The sequence below is a fragment of the Pterocles gutturalis genome, unplaced genomic scaffold (genome assembly GCF_000699245.1).
Source record: "Pterocles gutturalis isolate BGI_N339 unplaced genomic scaffold, ASM69924v1 scaffold15324, whole genome shotgun sequence".
NCBI lineage: Eukaryota > Metazoa > Chordata > Aves > Pterocliformes > Pteroclidae > Pterocles > Pterocles gutturalis.
In genome coordinates, this window is record NW_010130954.1 from 9,569 (window position 1) to 28,070 (window position 18,502).

Here is an 18,502-nt window from a genome sequence, read left to right on the forward strand (position 1 = left end):
AATTTCTTATGCTTTCTCTTAAATTATCCATTCCTTTTTCTGTAGCATATTTTAGGCTGGTTTTCTGATGGTGTTCCCAAGTTGAACTGAGGGAGCGACAGGAGTAACTGGAGCCAAAGTGCAGATTTCCTTTCATAAATCAATTCAGACCATTTTAGTGGTCTTTTTTTTCTTGCTATGGCAGGTCCAGGTTCATCAGTAAAGATTCCAAAGCAATAGCCTTACAAGAGCACTTGCTAGTTGAAAATTGATGATAGGGTAAATAAGGAAATAAGGGCAGCAGCCAGAGGATAAAATGGGATCTCTTTCCTTGCATCCCTGTATAAGACACAGAGCTTATTTCTTTATATTTTAAAATAACTATGTGCAGAACAGACTTTTTAAAAACTTTGGTGATAGCTTATTTTTATTCTGTGGACTTCTTGGTACCAAAAAAAAAAAAAAGTGTTCCGAAGTGTCAGTGTTGTTATCTTTCTCCTGTACTCGTTATTCTCCACCCAAACCCAAGGAAATGGGAGGCTCACATCAAACAGTTCTTACTTTTTGAACTAGTTGTCAATTCTGCCAGTTTACAAAGATGTTTCTTACTTAATCAGTTGGCTAGGAGACTGCATAACCTGGTTTGTGGAGGTATTAGATGAGGGGAGGAGGAAAGAGGAACATCTCGTTTTTTCTCTGTAAGAGAGTACGCAATGATTTTTCTATAAATTCCATGAGCAGTAGATAAATGATTGTATTGCCCTGTGTGCATGGTTTCCAGTGCAGGTTACTCTAGTGATGCAAGTAAAATACTCATGTACTTCTCAGAAGCCTTTTTCTGAAATAGGAGGCCTGTGGAGCCTCTAAACACAGCCTCTAATTCAGAAGGTGATCTTCGTAATGCTCAGCTCTATGGATCACCGGTCAGAATAATGAGCATCCCTTGGTGCTTGTGGCAGAACAGTTCCTACTGGGGCTGTGTGCTCTCTTTATTCTAATATTTTCTTTCCCCTTAAAATAAATTAAATACGAGGCACCATTCTATTTACTGCTTGATATATTCTGGTTAGTGAGAGGCGTATTTAGGAAGCCTGTTACTAGTTCTTACTGACTGAGGGGAAAGGAGCTTCAGTCTGATGCGGTGTTAGTACATGTCGTCTTTAAAGAATTGCTCCGAATACAGTGCTGTATCCATGGTGGCAGTTACATTCTGGGTGTGTTTTGTACTGAGGCAGGAAGCACAGCTCTCTTCACGAATGAGACTCATAATGACACACCAAGAAATTATCCTAGTTTTTTATTTGACCAAAAGCATTGATAGCAGGTCATAATCATTGCTAGCTAGGTAACATTTCAACAGGTCGGCACAGTGGTGTTTGTTTCATATTTCTTTGTTAGCATCTGTGGGTAATGCAGTCACAGACTAAGTTTGCTGCCTCAGATGTTGTGTGAAGGGCTGATACCGTACTGTTGTGGGTTAAGCCCAGTGGGCAGCTGACAACCACGCAGCCTCTCACTTACTCCCTGCTCGCCCCCAGTGGGATGGGGGAAGAGGAATTGGAGAGTAAAAGCAAGAGAACTTGGAGTTGAGATAAAAACTGTAATAAGTGAAGAAGAGCAAAAGAAAACAAGTGATGCAGAGGCAGTCATGCACCCCCTCCCACGGGTAAACCAGGGCCCAGCCAGTTCCCAAGCAATAGATGGCAAACCTAACTGAAAACCCCGTTTGCCCTTTGTATTGCTGAGCATGAGGTTATATGACATGGGATACCTCTTATCTGCCTGGTTGTGCCACCTCCCAGCCTCTTGTGCATTCTCCAGTCTATTCGCTGCGGGAGGAGTGTGAGCAAGGGAGAAGGCCCTGGTGCTGTGCAAACACTGCTCAGCATTAACTAGCACACTGGTGTGTTAGCAGGATTGTTTTGGTCTCAAATCTAAAGCACAGCATCATAGAGCTGCTATGAAGAAAATGAACTGTATCGCAGCCAGGCCCCATATAGTCACATAGAAAGGTTACCAGGGCTACCAGTCATCTGAGAAAAGCGAGATTTTGGTTTTGTAGCTAGCAGGTGGGATGATTTACTTCCATTTATAAATGCAGCCCCACTCTTTGGATTTAATGATCAACTTTGCAGCGTGTTTTTCTTTTGATTTGACAGAACAACTCGCTGTAGCTGTTTCAGGCTGCAGACAGATGGTGAGTCTACCTTCCCTGATTGCTTCAGACAGCGTTGGACGAGTGTTTTTGCTTTTTAACAGCTATGAACAAAACTTTCTGTGAGCCTACACAAGAGGTTTCTTGGTAAGACTCCTTGTTTGGTCCATTGCTGTGACAGCTAACAACAGTAATAATCCTCTTTTAACAGCGTTAACTGACAGAAAGTTTTGTAAGCTATCATTGTACTTCTGTTGCTGTGATGAATAAAATCCAGGCATGTTTGAAGCTGATTTCTTCCAGTTGGACTGTCTGTAACATTAATGTCTCTGGTGCTGGTGACGCTTCTCTAATAGGCAGGGGAGTTGCAAGCATCAGTTTGAAATTGAAGGGATCTTGCATTTGATACTAGTGTTCACCGGTATTTTTTAATTCAGTGCAGTCTCTTGCATTATATTTTATTTGGAGATATATTTAAGCTGTATTTTACCAAGTTGATAGCCAAATGCTTTTATTTTAATTTTCTTGATATGGGTTTGTTGTTTTTTTTTTTTTTTTAATGGCTGTTTGGCCAAGTTCCTTGCCATTGTGGTTAGGGGGAAGGGATGAATTCTGAAGTGTTAAGGTGTGTAGATGCTTTGTGAATGTTGCTAAAGGATCAGAAACAATGCTTGATAGAGGATCTGTGTGTTTGTTTTAAGTTAATAAATATGAACACCCATCTAACTTCTAATTCATAACTAATTATAACAGCGTTAATTTACAGGATTAACTGTTTCTTGTGTGGTAGAGATGTTGCTATGGCTTGTCACCATCTGCCACAGGTGATTGCTGCCCTCTTCCAAACGTCCCTGTTTGAGGTGTGGCTGCAGAAAGAGGAGCTCATCAACAGCTCATCTCGAAGAGGAGTCCAGTTCTTTGAAGCTCAGCAGTTCTTCCTAGTCTCTCCCACTGGCATAAAATCCCTCAAATTTACTGGGTGATGCTCTGGATTTGGGCTGTTTCATCCTGGCGTTTGTGGTTGTTATTTTTCTTGGATTTTAACTGTGGGCAGGGTGGGAGATGTCTTAAAGAGCTGTTAGTTTGACACGAAAGAAATATTTCTGAGATGCTGAGTTTACATAGTCTATCCAAGTCCAAACGTTTGCATTTGAGTTTTTGCAAAGTAGTTTTAGTGTGCTCCCTTTCCCCACCCAGTTAAGGTTTTAAAATAGGAGGAAGAGCAGTGGAAGCCTTTAAGGATACATATTTATGAAGACTTTAAATGTAGCTAATTACCTTTTTAGAACAGCTCTCTTGAGTGGAAAAAAGCATGCACTTCATTGATTCTTATATTCTTAAAATAATCTGTAAATCACTTCTTGATTTTGTAAAATCTGTATTTTAGTGTTTAATAGATTTCACTTATTTGGAATTCTATTAATAATCTTCTATTTTTGTGACTGAAACATTATGGGTTTTGAATTGCAGTACCTTATTTATTTAAAGTTAGTGTATTTCTCCAGGTAAGACCAATCTTCTGAAAGTGTGGAACACCAACTGCCAGTTAAAAGGAAAGTAATTTTTAGGATGTCCTTCAGTAAAACCAGTGGAAGGTTATTTACTGTGATGGCGAATGTTCGGTTACGTAAAGTGTCACATTATTTTAGTTTCAGAAAAGAGTCTTTGAAACAGTCTACTGTATATATTGTACTAAAATTGAACAGCAAAATATTGCTCTGTGTGCTATACGGCTAAGTGTTTTTTTCAAGCAGTTTTTCCCTGAAGATCTCTAAGTAGGTGGACAGCTTGTACGTGTGATAGAAGCCATGGCTTAGGGCAGTCCTTCTCTTGTGGTCTGTGACATGAGTGACACTAGTTTTATGTTCATTTAATAAGGCTTTTTTTAAGCATCACTTCTAGAGACATCAACTGTGTTCAGTGTACGTATTGGCATTGTAGTATATGTCACTGAAAAGAACCAAAGAAATTACGTGTCACCATTATGGTTGAGATTGGGCAATTGATTCTGTTTTTGATAACTGTGTGCAAAAATGCTTTGGGTAATATCTCAGATGCTCAAATACAAAAATTTACCAAGTGTACTCTGTTATGATGGCCTAGTTGACTTATTAGAGGTCATTGTGTAGCTTCAAGAAAAGGAAGACCTTTCTCTAGCTGCATTTATTTAAAGAAAGGCACCCCAAGTGTATTTGAAAACATTTGCAGTTGGATGTGTCAACAATTTCTGGTGTCAAAGTGTGTTTTCCTTCTAGTCATTCCCCTGCAGTGCCAGCTGTATTTAATTCTATGTTTATGACACTGAATTTTTCCTGTAAACCCAAATAAGAAATATTTTTAAAGATTTTATTCCAATCAAATGCTCAAACTTAGTTAAGGTAGGCATATGTGCAAGATCAGTCACACTTCCAAAAAGTGTTATAGTAGTTAAACCATGTGGTAAGGAATAAGGAAAGTATCCCGTTATCTCATAAAAAACAGTGTTAATTGTATTCCAAAAAGAGGCATGCTGCGTACTACCTTTTTACCTGGATAGAAAGCGTCCTGCTGGCCACTGCTTGTCAGGTTAGCGTTTCCCACGTCTGCTACTTCTGACAGTATTTTCTGAAATAGGTGGGTCTTGAGATGTGTAGACCTTCACAGATAGCTGATAGGTTTTACAGCTGCTAGGACATATCAAGAATTACTTGTTGTTGAGTGACATTACTGATGGGTAGCGTTCTCAGTGCTTTATAATTTTGTCTGCCTTTGTTCACTTAGAGTGGACATAATGGCCTATGTTTGCAGGCTCAGCCACAGAAACCTGGCTGCTTTTGAGGATGAAATATGCCTTGGATTTGAATAAGGTCAAACTCACCTTGTTTTTTAAATGAGGGGGAAGGAAGAAAAAACAGAACATCTAAAGTCTTCTGCATTTCCTTAAATTGATGACTCTAAATTTTCAGTAATTGTGTTAGAGTCAAAAAAATGCTTTTTACTGCCCCTTGATTTGGTAAAATTCTGAATATATTTCAGATAGGCAGCTGAATTATTTACCAATGCTGTAATGTACTTAGGGGATCAAAAGACCAGGGGGAGTCTAAAAGTAGGCGAGTGCCAAGGCTGGAATCTGGAAAGCCTAAGGAATGTATGCTTTAACAGGGCAGGTGTACAGAAATGTGGTTTTTCACTGTGTCAGAGGGAATAGAAGTGGGGAAGATATTAACCAGTGTATTGAACAGACACATGACTCATAAGTAGAACTGAGAAAGTGTTCATTAGTGTTGTCCTTTCCTAGACTGGAATGGATTTGAATTTTCTGGATCTTGTCATTCTGCTGTCAGCAAATGTTTGTTGAAACTCATTAGAAAAATGTTTCATCCCTTTCTGTTTGTTCAGGTCTATAGAGGATGATGTCTCCTGCTGATGGCTTATTAATGATTGAAAGGATTGTGTCGTTCTGATGACTTAGGAGAGTTCCAGAGGGCTCCATAATGATTTTTTTTCCCATTTTGCTTTAAAAATAACATTATTCTATAAGCTTTTTATTTTATTAAACCTGCAAAGTTCAGCATTAAAACGTTGAGGAATGATGTAATGAAGGTTGGTTGTTCGTTTCATATACCCATATGCAGTTTTCCAATTGCATATGGTTTTCCCCGAGACTGTAGCCTGATTCAGTGCATCAAGTAAGCAATGTTCGTTCTTAATGACTGGCTATTAAACATTTTCTTTATTCATTGTGTAGCCTGAGGTTTATTTACTGCGTGCTGTTTTCTGAAGACAGAAAACCTAATTTCTGAAATAAAATATCCAAATATCCAAACAAAAAAAATTAATGTATTCTCACAAATCACCAAGGTTCTCCTGCCTCATTTTCCTAGAGCTGTAAAGGCAAAGGTCCAAAGCGCCTACATACTTTTGTGAGCCCATTTCAAAATGCTTAATGCCCCTGTCTCCGGGAGCATTTAGTTGAATATATCAGGTAGTATATAAACCTGCTTCTTAGCTGAATTCAGCTGCTGCTTTAATAGTGATACTTCTGCAAGGTCTTTACAGCCAATGGAGAACGCAGTCCTACTTTTCTCGCCCTTTGTCCCTACCCCTCAGTGGAAGTTTTCTGTTAAAGTGATTTGCTTGCTATTGCTCAGGGCTCTTACAGTTGAGTAAGATTCATGTTCCTCCATGACCCCATTTACTATCTTAATCAGATGGCTTTTTTTTTTTTCTTGCAGAGGACTGAAGGAAAGTTGTATGTACAGCATAACCAGGTTTTCTTGTCATAAGATGTGTGTCCTCAGCACATCTTCCCTGTAAGACTGCACTTGGTGAGGCTGCAGTCTTACGGGAATGAAAAATACTTGGTTATATCACTAAAATCTGTGTGTGCGCATACGATGCTGCCAATTTGAGATTGTGTGGCCAAGCTTCATTATGTTGTTTTCAACTACTCAGTGTTTGATACCTTCATTGTATTTTGGGGTTTTATTTGTGTTTAATATACATTCAGTGGAATAATCCACTTAACAAGCGGTCTGGCATGATGTACATGAATTTTTCCGAGTTGTACCTTGGATTCAGGTATGTTGTGGAGTGGTGTTCCCTGTTCCAGCTGTTTCAGGGGGGTTAGAGTGATGACGGCATTGCAGTCTGCTTGCTGCAAGTAGGCAGCTGTTGCTCATGTAGCGCTTGTGCAGATGTGTGCAATCCTGTTGAACCCTGCATTAAGAGCTGCTTGAGATCCGAGGAAAAGTTGCCGTAGCTCTATGCCTAAAATACCGTGCAAATAGGAAAAGAAGCCATTCCTTGGTTTGTTGACAGCTGTAGGTGATAAATACTGGGTGTTTCCTGTAGGAGGAAATAATGACTGATCTGAATGAGTGTCTGTAGCAGAGCCAAGCTGGCACAGAGTTTGCCTTGTCAGAGGTGAGTGCTCTGTGGGATCAAAATATTGTGAATTACTCTCTGATGAGTAATTGTGTGACGTGCGTGCCATGTTCAAAATCTCTTGTTATTTTCAGCTTAATTGTTTCTGGAGTCAGTGCTGCTTATTATTTGGGTCAAGGAATACATACTTCTGCAGCAGTATCCTTCTATAAGATATTTTATAAAAGATATAGCTACTGAGAAATATATTTGCTATGCACAAGTGAAAGCTTGTGCTGGGCCCAGAGCTCCAAGTGCAAAACCATAGTTTTGAGTTCTAGTTTGTATTTTGTTGAAAAAAAAGACAAAAAGAGGGAGCTTTTGATGTGTCTAAAACTCTTCCATGTTTAAGTTAGTTTAGGATTTAATAATCATACAATCATTGTATTTATGCTGCTTTATTCTCCAGTGAAATCCATGTGGTTTTCTTCACAGTTTATGTAGAAGAGGTTTGGGTTTTTTTAATCCCATTTCATTCTATTTATGTCATGTATAGGCTTTGTCTTGCGTAGAATAAATTTCCATAAAATTCACCAATCGGGTGATTGTGTTAATTTATTTTCTTTCCCCCCTCTGGCCACCGTCATTTCTTGGTTCAAAGACAAAAGTTCTTTCCTTAAAGCAGTGAGATGATTGTGTGTACTCCTGTCCACTTCCCCTGTCTACAAGGAATCATGCAAAAATTACATGTATAAATTGTACTGTGCAAGAATTGGTGAAACAGTTCTGCTTCATCTTTGTTCAGAAGAAATCATAGACTTTTGTTAGGAGAGAAATTTCTAGATATTAAAAATGAAGGGATGATATTTTGGGAGCTCAATTTCATTTTTTTTTAATCTAACCAAAAATATTTAATGTGGCACTTTCCTCAGGCTAGTATCTAACTGCAGAGACAAAATGTATTTCTGAAGTTTGTTCACTGAAGTAGTTCCTGCATGACATGGAGACTCTGAACTTGCTGTATATTGCTATTATTCCCAGAGATATCCACGACTGTAAAATTAGGAAGCATTTATTGATTTGTCATTCTTTTTCCTTTTCAGGCTGCCTGTCACAGAGAGTGTTGGAACTGAACATGCTGAAAAATACAGACAAGCAGAGGCCCAAGAGCTAGATGTAGTTGAAAATGATGAGCTTGTCTATAAACCAGGTAAAACAAATATTTGGTTCCTATTATAAACTCAGATACACCTGTCCTTTTCCTCCCTGTGGTCTTTCCTCCTATCTGCTCCCCTAAACAAAGCTATCAAACCTTTGTGTGTATTTCTTGTTTGTTTAATGCTGTATGTGCTTTTGTTTGTTTTGTACAAGGCATGGTATTAAAAAGTAAACATGTTCTCTGGAAACCATAATGCATAATGCCGTTGCATAGATATATGTGCATACATCTGGTTTATTGTACTGATAAATGTAGTTATATGGTTGACATGTATCTGCAAGGAAAAGATAGCTCTCATTGGATTCATGTCTTTCTCTATTCTGTTTTCCCGATTTTCTATCTGTGTTGTTTCTGTGTATACTTGATTGTTCCTTTGAACTGCTTTAGAGAGAAATTTGATTGCACTTCTTTCCTAGGAGCTCTGGTAAAAGCACTGTGAGGCTGACTCACTTGTCAGGATAGCTCAGCTTCAAAATCTTACTGTGCCTCTTAATTTCCAAATTTGTTAATGTAGCTGATTTCCCAAGAAAAGGACATTTATGTGTTTCATCTGCTGTGCACATTATTCTCTGTAATACCTTTTATATCCCTTTGCTGACGTACCAAAATTTGGCAAGTTGAGACATTTTCTAGAAATTTCTGTCCTTCAATGCTTCTGAAAATTATAAAACCTCTGGAACTTGAGTGATGAAGGCATTTGTTTGGTCTGTCATCAGCTGAGAGCAGTGCATCTGACCATCAGTCCTAACCACAAAATACTGTCTCTTGTTCACTTGACGTCACATAAAATTTGTGGGAGAGTAGAAGGTATTGAAGGGTGAAAATGAGGGAATAAAGGGACTGGAAGAGATTTTGAAGGTTGTAGTTCAGGAATTTTTGGGTGCTTTACTAGCAAAGGAAGGACAGCAATGAGTTGACTAAGCATAAGTTCCTTAGATGTTTCTTTATAAGTATAGAGGTATTGATTAATTAAAGGAAATGGCATAAATAATTTAATGTCCTGCAGCTATTAAATCAGAATTCTGCCTCAAGTGGGCTAGCAACTTAATTTATCAGCACTGGTGGCCTGCTTAATTTTGAATGGAACTGATGCTGGCAGTATTCCTCTTATAGAAGAAACAGGGTTATAACTTAGGCTTGTTAGGAATTATTTCTGTGTAGTCATCCCAGTACTTTATTTTATAAATACCTATTTTTTCTTGATCTACCCTCAAATGTTTGTCCTTGAAATATATACCTTCTAATATTTATTCTTGCCTTCCAGTTCTACTTAAACAGCACCTAGTTAGACAACAACATTAAAAAAATACTAAAATATTAGCATAGATGTACTCTCCTATTAGTAATCTGTTAGGTGTTTTCCTCTGTCCCTTTTTTTGCCCTCTTTCTTCCTACTCTTTGTCTATGCCATCACCTGGAGTCTCCGTTGCTTCAGGAGCTGTTATATGCGGCATTGATGGCTTGCCTCCTCTGGCCAGCGCTCTGCTCCCAGGTGTGTGTGATCCAGTGGGGGACTCTAAGCAGACTGGATAGTGATGGGATGGGAAGTTTCCTATGGTATTCCAAGACTGAGCTCCCAAATCCCACTTTGAAGTAGAATAACACACAAACTTCAGAAAATCCTGGTTCTTACTGCTATCGACTTTGACTTACAGACAGGTTCAGGAATATAGTTTTAGGATAATATAATATAATAAAGAAGCTGTCTCAGTGAGTGAGCATGAGATTTGTAATGTTAATTTTATGTGCTATAAATGTGTATGTTCTTAACGAGACTGCTATTCTTAAATGGTAATATGTTCCTCATACAGATTTCAAGAGCTCCAAGACCCATGTGTAACTGTCAGCTCTATCAATTTGGAAGTATATGTTCTATCTAAGGACATGAAAAATTGTCATAAATGGTCAAGGATTTATCTAGACCAGTCCCTACCACTCTGGTAGTACAAGTGTGGTCAAGAAGTAAGCAGCACAGCATGGAAATGAGAAGTTGATTTGCTCTGAAGGTTTCAGAGTTGGTACCCCTTCTGTTCCTTCTTTCTTTCTGAATTGTTCTTCCAACTGTCTCTTCCATATACATTGACAGCCTGGTTTAAATCTTGCAGAGTTACCGAAACTGTTGTGGTGTTTGCTTGTACCTTGGTGTTTTACAAAGTTCTGTTGAGTTTAAATTTTGTGCTTTCCAGTTTCTTTGAAATAAACTTTCATACTGGAGAGGACAAATAGAAATGCCTGATCTGCTTCTCTGTTGGGAAAACCGAGATCATCAGGGAACAGCACTTAAGAGTTCTGGCTTCTACAGAACATGGCAGAAATTATTCTGTTGTGAAAAGGAAGTTGAAATGATTAAATAAAAGCAGAAAAAAAAAACTTTGTCACAACTGTTATCCAAAATAAGTAGAGCATTAGCAGTTCTTCTTCCCTGACCCATTGGTCTAGTTTCACAATTGGTCCTGACTGTTTCAGAGTCAAACTTAGACACTTCTGATTCAGTGAGGTCACAAGTGGTTGTGCAGAGGGAAACCTTCCAGCACGATGTGTATGGAACACTTGCCTACTTTAAGCATACTATGGAAAACATTTTTTTCTTTTTTAATTCAAATCAGGGTATTCTAAACTGTATGCACTAAGAGTTTTAAGAAAGCTTCTAAAATCCTTAATTTTTTTTTTTTCAAAGGACACATATCATTTTCATGCAGTTTTGTGGATGGCAGCCTTTTTTCTTCTGTTTCCATTATTTTCACACTAAATTGATCTCTTCTGTGGATTTTCTAGGTGCCCGGTGCAGTAATTACTTGCAGAGAAGAAGCAATTCTAACATTGTTTTTGGTCGGGTTTCTGAGATATAAAAAACTTAAGTTATAGAGTTCCTTAAATGTTTTGGATTGAGAACAGATGCATGCCAGGAAAATTAATCATAGCACATATCTTCATCCCAAATACTTTTGTATTGAAAATATGTGGAAGTTGAAGAGGATTGCACTGGGGAACAGAAAGCCAAGACTAATTACTTGTGGTGTTTTCTTAGAAATTTTAATGTTACCTGAAGGCATCCTTCAGCAGTCAAGACTTCAAGACACAGAAAATTGTTAGCCTGTTTTCGCCAGTCTGGAAGAATAATCAGCTTTGCCCAGGCTCTGGATTAAGCTCTTTGGGGCTCAGTCAGCAGCAACTTCACCTATTTTTGTGTTATGACTGAAGTAGCATGACTTACTGTGAAGTCTGTGCTTTGTGGTTCATTGCTGGAGTCCAGTTGTTTCCTGTGGCTTTCCTTTCCAGTGAGCTTGCTTGCTAACTAATCCCTTTGTGTGTTTGTAGCTCAGTGGAACAATGATCAGTGATGTAGTAAGCATCTCATTTGACTCACCTAACCAGCACTTTTAAGTGTATTCTCTTTTTAAGCATCTCACTTTAATTTGATTCATAGCAGATACCAAGATCCAGCTGTATAATCTGTTCTCCCAGAACTGGCAAATACAAAAATCTAATCTTGTGCTAAAGGATCTCTTCAAATCCAATTCAGGAAACGGGTACCAGAAGGAATGCATCCGCTATATGGGCTGCAATAACTGAGATGTTGGAAAATTGCTCTTTCCATGGACAGTAGACTGTTTTAGTCATGGCAGTCAACATATCTCTACAGAACTTTAATAATAACTGAAAAGGAAGTGAGCAGGCAAATTAATCTTTCCCATAGCTGAGTTTTCAGTTGCTTTTTGCACCGACTCTGAGTAGAGAAATTAATATCATTGTTTATTCTGGATTGGTGTTAATTCTTCTTATACACAGAAGTATTTTGCTTGTCGTAAAACAGCATGCTGGGCGGTTCTGTGCTTCCTCAATTTACTATTTTCAAGTTGGAAGTGTCCTGCATTCTCAGCATGTCAGAATCCAAGGTGTGTGTTTGAGCATTATGCCTTACAAAGGTGTGTACTGGTTGGGATTGTTGTCTCAGTATTAACAGTGTTTTCTGGAAAGTATAAGCAATTGAAACAGTGAAACTTTATGCCTTTCTTGCTCATAAGTCTGTAGTCCTATAGCTCCTTGAATCTGTAGCTACCTCTGTATTTGCAGAAGTGATCTGTTTTTCTAAGGACCGGTTCTCATATTGGGATTTGTTACATAAACAGATGTTAAAAAAACCAAAACACACCAAACCAAACAGCAGTTGAAGGTAGTTACACTGTGGTATAGAGTCCACAGTTGCATGGTTATTTAAATGTACAGAATAACCTTGGAACTTTCATAGGGTTGTATATTCAAGTTTTTCTATTCTGCAGCAAATCTTCATTGTTCAGAACAACGCCTTTCATTAAAAAAAAAAAAAAAAAAGCTGAAAGTTTACTGTCTTCTAAGATGGTTACCCAAGTTCCTAATCCCAGGGTTTTTTTGTTTTGGTTTTTCTTACACTAATAATTATATTGGGTTTAAAAAAAAGTTTGTATCCTCATTTTATTAGAGTGGGACTCTTGATGGCTGCTTGGGTCATGTCAGTGTTCAGCTGAAGTTGCCAGTTTACTCCAAGGCGTTAAGACTGTACTGTCTGTTCGAGATAGAAGTCTCACAGTTGTCATGGTATTAGTTCCCCAGGCAAACCCAGTAAGGTTTCTTCCAGTTTAAGCACAGAGTACATGTCTTGAAGAGAAAAAACAAACCATACAGTTTTAGTACTTGCAGCATCTACTAATGGTTACATGGCTTCCAGTTCTCAAACTCTCCATATTGATGGTGACTTAACATTGGATGACATTTACTTCTGGTTCATTTTTTTTCCAAACTTCTGTGATTAGGAGGAGGTATTGCTGTCATAGAACTGTTACATTAAAAAAACCCCCAATATATTAAGAGCTGTATTTCATAAATGAGAAAATAAATACACAGAATTGGTTAGGTTGATCTGATTATTCATCAGGTACATAAGTACTGGTGGTTGGTTGTTTCTGGTTTGTTCCTTTGTATTTTTTAAATAAAATTCTTAATTGAATTTTAGGTTATTTTTTATTAATACACTGGCTTATAATGCAAATCCTACAGTGTAAATTTTTTTGGCCATTCTTTTTTATAGGCACTAACAGAAGACGGCACCAGTTCTATACTTTTAACACATTTTTCAAAATTGCAGTTGTTATAGAGGTGGGAGGGCTATGTTAGCAGGAATATGCTGATGCTGGGATCTTTTCCTTAACAGCTTGAGATTTCTTCCAGCATTGGTCAAACCATGCAGAGCTGCTGATGTCTCAGTAGTGACATGTTTGTGCCAGAGGGAAGCCAGTCAGCCTTTGTACAGTGCTGCTGTGCCAGAACACTATAGATTAATTTTCCTGAGGAGTATATTTAGAAACTTGACCAAAAGTATTTTAAAGAGGACAGTTAATATTTTCCAGGGATGCTGATATTAAGTTCTGTTTAGTAGTGCTAATTAAATCACTGTGCAAGGATCGCCAGTAACTGTTACGTTACACAGAATACCTTTCCTGTTTGGAAATCTGGCTTCAGGAGAACTCTAGGTTTTATTCATTAATGAAACTGTCTTAACGAACTGTCCAGCTTTTGGGGTTCTTGTTTAATGTGGGAATAACTTGTGTTCTGACTGCTTCTGCTGCAGTGCTGTGTGAGGTTGTTGGTAACCCTTCCCAAGAAAGGCAATTACAACTCTGCAGTCAGGTATTTAGGCTGTAGCCTTTGTTGTACAGTAAATATTGTCCTTATAAAAAGAATACTAGATTTCTTTCTCACTACTCTTATTTCTTAGAGAAATAACATGACATTAAAAAAGGGAAGTGGAAGTTTTTATTACCGGTGTGCAAGTAAGTGAATTCCACCATAGCACCTGGTGAAACCCAGTTGAAATAGAAAGCATTTCTGCTTTTGATTTCAGTATAATGGGGGTTTTTAGCCAAATTGTTGGATTGTAACTTGCAAAACTGTCACTTACCAAAGTCTTATTCTGGTTTTCCCCTTCTACACCTGCCTCCATGCATGTTCAGTTGCTCCTTTGTTTTTCATGGTCAAACTGATAGCAGGCTGCTGAGGGGGAGTTCACAGTAGCACTGTAAGATTCTTGTCCTATATTTCCCAGGGTTAACGGTGACTATCTCCTGCCGAGAGACTGCAGAATGTAGTATCACATTGACAGGTCATTATGATGCTAGACTTTTTTTTTTTAATTGACAAGTGGTAGAAATATAATGGTTTTCCTATCAAATTATCGGTTATTTTGTACTGTGGATCCAGTAGGCTTTAAGGGAGACAACACATCGGTACGTGAATTGAGACATATTTTTTTTTGTACTGTCAAAAAGAACAATGGTAGATTTGGCAGTTGTAATGCAAACTGTGCAAAAATACTGCTTTTTTTAATTAAGAGAAAAGCATATACAGTTATAGAGTTGTATACCTCCTTCACACTGATGGTGGCTTATACACAGAAGTGATGTTTTTCAGTGCTGCTGCCAGTAAAACAGCAGTTGCATAAACCCAGCACATCTCTTTCATATAATAATATTGAAAAGTAGTGATTCTGTTAATACTCATAAGTGTGTGATTCAAATTTGGTAGGAGTTAGGTTTCCAAATACTGTGACCATATTCCTCTGCTGGTCTTTCTCTACTGAAATAAGTTATTCTTGGTTATTTTTATGCCTAGGTACTTCATTGTCTCAGTGCGAATCAGATGACTGGACTTCTATACCAATAACTAACAATAAATGTGTGGATCTGCCTATAACCAAACACAGGGAAGAGGTAATTCCATTGTACATTCTCTTATTATGGAATAAAGCTGAAAAGCATGCTTTGTTTTGTTGGGTTTTTTGTTTTTTCAGAAGGAAACTTCTGTTCCTGTTTTAAGCATTGTACGAAGCTTTTGTTAATTGTACGAAATCATTGTATAAAAATTCTTAGACGAAGAAACGTTGCTGTTATACTTTGTGTTTATAGGTATTTATGTAACATATGTAAGGGAGTACGTGCCCATGTTCCTGTGATCTTCTGATGTGTTTTATGAGTCCAGTCATCTACAGATGCCTAGGAAATGATAGAAAATACAGCACAATGTTTTACAGAGATATGATACGTTGCCTGGAAGCTATTGATATTTTCAAATCTGTTTGAAACCTGGTTTGAGTTGTTTTGTAGACTTATGAGTTTTCTTGAAAAATTGTTTCAGATAGTGTCTCTGATAGAAAGCAATTCAGTTGTGATTGTAGAAGGAGCAACTGGCAGTGGTAAGACTACACAGATTCCACAATATATTTTGGATTATTACGTTCAGCGATCTACCTACTGCAACATTGCTGTTACCCAGCCTCGGAAAATTGGTGCCAGGAGCATTGCCAGGTGGATTAGCAAGGAACGATCGTGGACACTAGGTGGACTTGTAGGATACCAGGTATAAGAAAACTTCAAATTGTATTTAAAAATACATTTAAAATTTCTGTATCTTCTTTCTTGATTAGATTTCAGCATATCTAGCATACTGAAAAAATGTTAGAGAATCTGCTTTTAATGTGGAATTGCAGGTTTCTAGCTGTCTCCTGTTAAACATTCATAATTAAAAGTTTAAACTTTTAAGGTTAAACAACTATAAATGCTAGTGAGACTCTAGCAGAAATATTTAATATTCTGCATTCTGATATTCGGAGACATCTATATTAATAATCACTGAAATTGTTGCAGAACTGTGTTCTGTCATTTTTCCTTTGAACTCCTTCATTAACATAATTAATTTGTTTGACTTTACTACATTTACCTGTCAGCTATGTCAAAAATTTCGTGTGTTTATGGCCAGATTGTTTCATGAATGTCCTGTCATTTCTCCGTAACATGTGAGAACATGAACTAGCTTTTCCTTTTAAATCTACCCCCTCCTTTCATTTTGTCAAACTCGGCTTCAAACTCAGGTCTGTCTCTGTTTATAAACTTGATGCTACTTTCATCTTTTGACACAGATGCTGGTGCTTTAATCAGCTCTTTGTCAGCAACCACAATAAACTGGTGTGATAGTTGTTTCACTGATAGTTTGACTATAGCTGTCTCTGGACTGGCTTCTCTGGGTCCTAAGGCTGGTGGGTTTGCACTGGTGTTGCTGGTGGGAGGATATTCACAGAGAGTTGCCTGCTTCTGGAGTCAGCTGGGAGGAATACATGTTGGTTTCTTCTTCCTCTGCGTTTTTTTTCTTGTTGTTTCTTCCTTCCTTTCTTCCACCTAGGGTTATATTTATGTGTGTTTGCTAAAACGCATTTACAGCTTTTTCTTCATTGGTCTGCAGCTCCAGGTTACATCCGAATGCACTACACGTGGTGCCATTTGTGTATGTTAGATGCTTCCTCTTTGTTACCCATAAAACCAGTTTTGTCCAGCTCCAGGTCTGAGGGGTTTTTATTTTTAACTGGCTGTTACAGAGTTGTGTATGGCATGGGGTCTACAGGATCTCCTCTGTTGTCCACGTCTGCTTTCTTCTCTTCCGCGCTCTGTGTTTCCACTACCCAAGGTCTTTGCAGCTGTACCAGGCCTGTGTATCACTATACTGCACTAAATTGCTGTCTCAGCTAGACCAGTTAAAGCAAAGGTAGAGGCAGATCAAAGTTCAGAGGGAGCAGACCTGACATGCCTTAGTCCTGAGGCCTTGCAAACTCAGTACAAAGCTTGTGGCCTGTTACTAGTGATAGCAATACCATATTACAAGGCTACGCAGATACATAAGCTTCATTTTTACATCAAAAAGATCTTTATTGTCATCTCTACTGAATGCTGTTCTTTGTCCAAGTATCAACTCTTAGCAGTTTCTTTTGACATACCTACAACAAATGCTGTAGTAGGAGAAGTTGATTTTGCCTTTATTTTTTTCTCCACTACTTGAAGTTTGATTTTTCCACAGGTGGGTTGAAAGATGAAGTAAAAATACACTTTACGCTCAACTTACTAAAGAAGTTTCAGTTCTGAGCGGTGAACATTCTAGATAACTACATGGGAATTATGATCTGACATTATCGCAAATCTTAACGAAGCCAATATTAATAACCTCCAGTTATTGATTTGTAGAATTACTGCAGGTTATGTATGTTGGTTTTTTCTAAGTACTAAACAGTGTTTTATGTGACTTGATACCTTGAATTTAAATAGTCATAAAATTACTGAATTGATTCGTTAGGGTAATGAGTCTTAAAGATATTAAATGGTGCTGTGCTTTCCAGCTGTCTTCAGGACTGTGCATGTGGATGTGCTGTGCTTGTTTTACAAGTGCTTGTGTGAACTGAACAGAAATGGGAGTAGAAGAACAGTTGAGTGTAAACTCGGCTGTTTTAAAAGCGGAAAGTGAAAAGACGGTCACTGCTCTGTCTACCTGCCTGGGTAGGCAGCACCTAGGATAGCTAAAGTTTACAGAAGTATTTTAGAAATTATAAATCTATTGTTTAGCATAGGGTTGTAGAACTTTCCTCTCAGGAATAAGTTGCCTGGTCTTGATGCTATCTTATACCTTGTTCCTTTTCTCCTCTCCAGTAAGCAAATCATGTTTTGGCAAGATGTTTTTCTTTCTTAGTGAAAAGATCTATGTATGTACCTTTAAAAACCTTCAAAGAATTCTTCTCAGGCTATATCCCTCAACAGGAAATTTTGATGCCTTATTTTATAAACGTCTGAGTTTTTTTAATTTCGTGCAAAGAAAATACTTGCTTTCTGAGTTAACCAATTCTGGGCTTTAAAAACACATCTGTACAGAGGCTTTTACAAGTTTGAATGAATAATTCTCATGGGTTTATACTATGTTGGATTTTGGAGTTTTCAGGTGTGTAATTCCTGTAAATACGTTAACTATTTGTTCACATCTATATTTTTCTCATTGTGTTAGGTAAGTTTGGAGAACATTTCCACAAAGGAGACAAGGTTGCTGTACATGACAACTGGAGTTCTTCTGGAGAAAGTAGTTCGTGCCAAAAGCCTAGCTGAATTCACACACATTTTCATTGATGAGGTAAGTTGGTGGAAATAGATTTAAATTTCCTATTACGAAGACCTTTTTTGTCTCTTGCCATACTAGAGGAAGAAAAATACAGACATCTACTTGCAAAGGTGCTTTGTGTAAGTTGTCCCAGCTAACACTTCTTTAAATAGGCTTGTCTCAGTGTTCCTTTGAGCAATTAAATTTAGAACTGGAGGGAGGGGGGTGTTTGGGAGTGCTTAGCTTATGATACGAATGCCTTGAAATGTTTTCTGAAATCCACTGCCTGGATTTCAAGAACATTTCTGGCTAGGCCTATGTGGAGAAGGCAGCTGGGTTTTTACTCTCTTGGCTGTTACTGCCCT

The 18,502-nt window shown here is 38.0% G+C and overlaps 1 protein-coding gene across 1 annotated transcript in view; it reads left to right on the forward strand.

Annotated features, from left to right (window-relative positions):
• The first annotated feature begins 6,656 nt into the window (after nt 1-6,656).
• TDRD9 (tudor domain containing 9) overlaps nt 6,657-18,502 on the forward strand; it is a 60,714-nt gene continuing 48,868 nt past the window's right edge. Inside the window, exons 1-5 of the mRNA XM_010080426.1 lie at nt 6,657-6,694; nt 8,083-8,189; nt 14,844-14,941; nt 15,366-15,587; nt 18,048-18,170. Coding sequence (XP_010078728.1) covers nt 6,657-6,694; nt 8,083-8,189; nt 14,844-14,941; nt 15,366-15,587; nt 18,048-18,170 — 588 coding nt within the window. The remainder of the gene's footprint in view (nt 6,695-8,082; nt 8,190-14,843; nt 14,942-15,365; nt 15,588-18,047; nt 18,171-18,502) is intronic.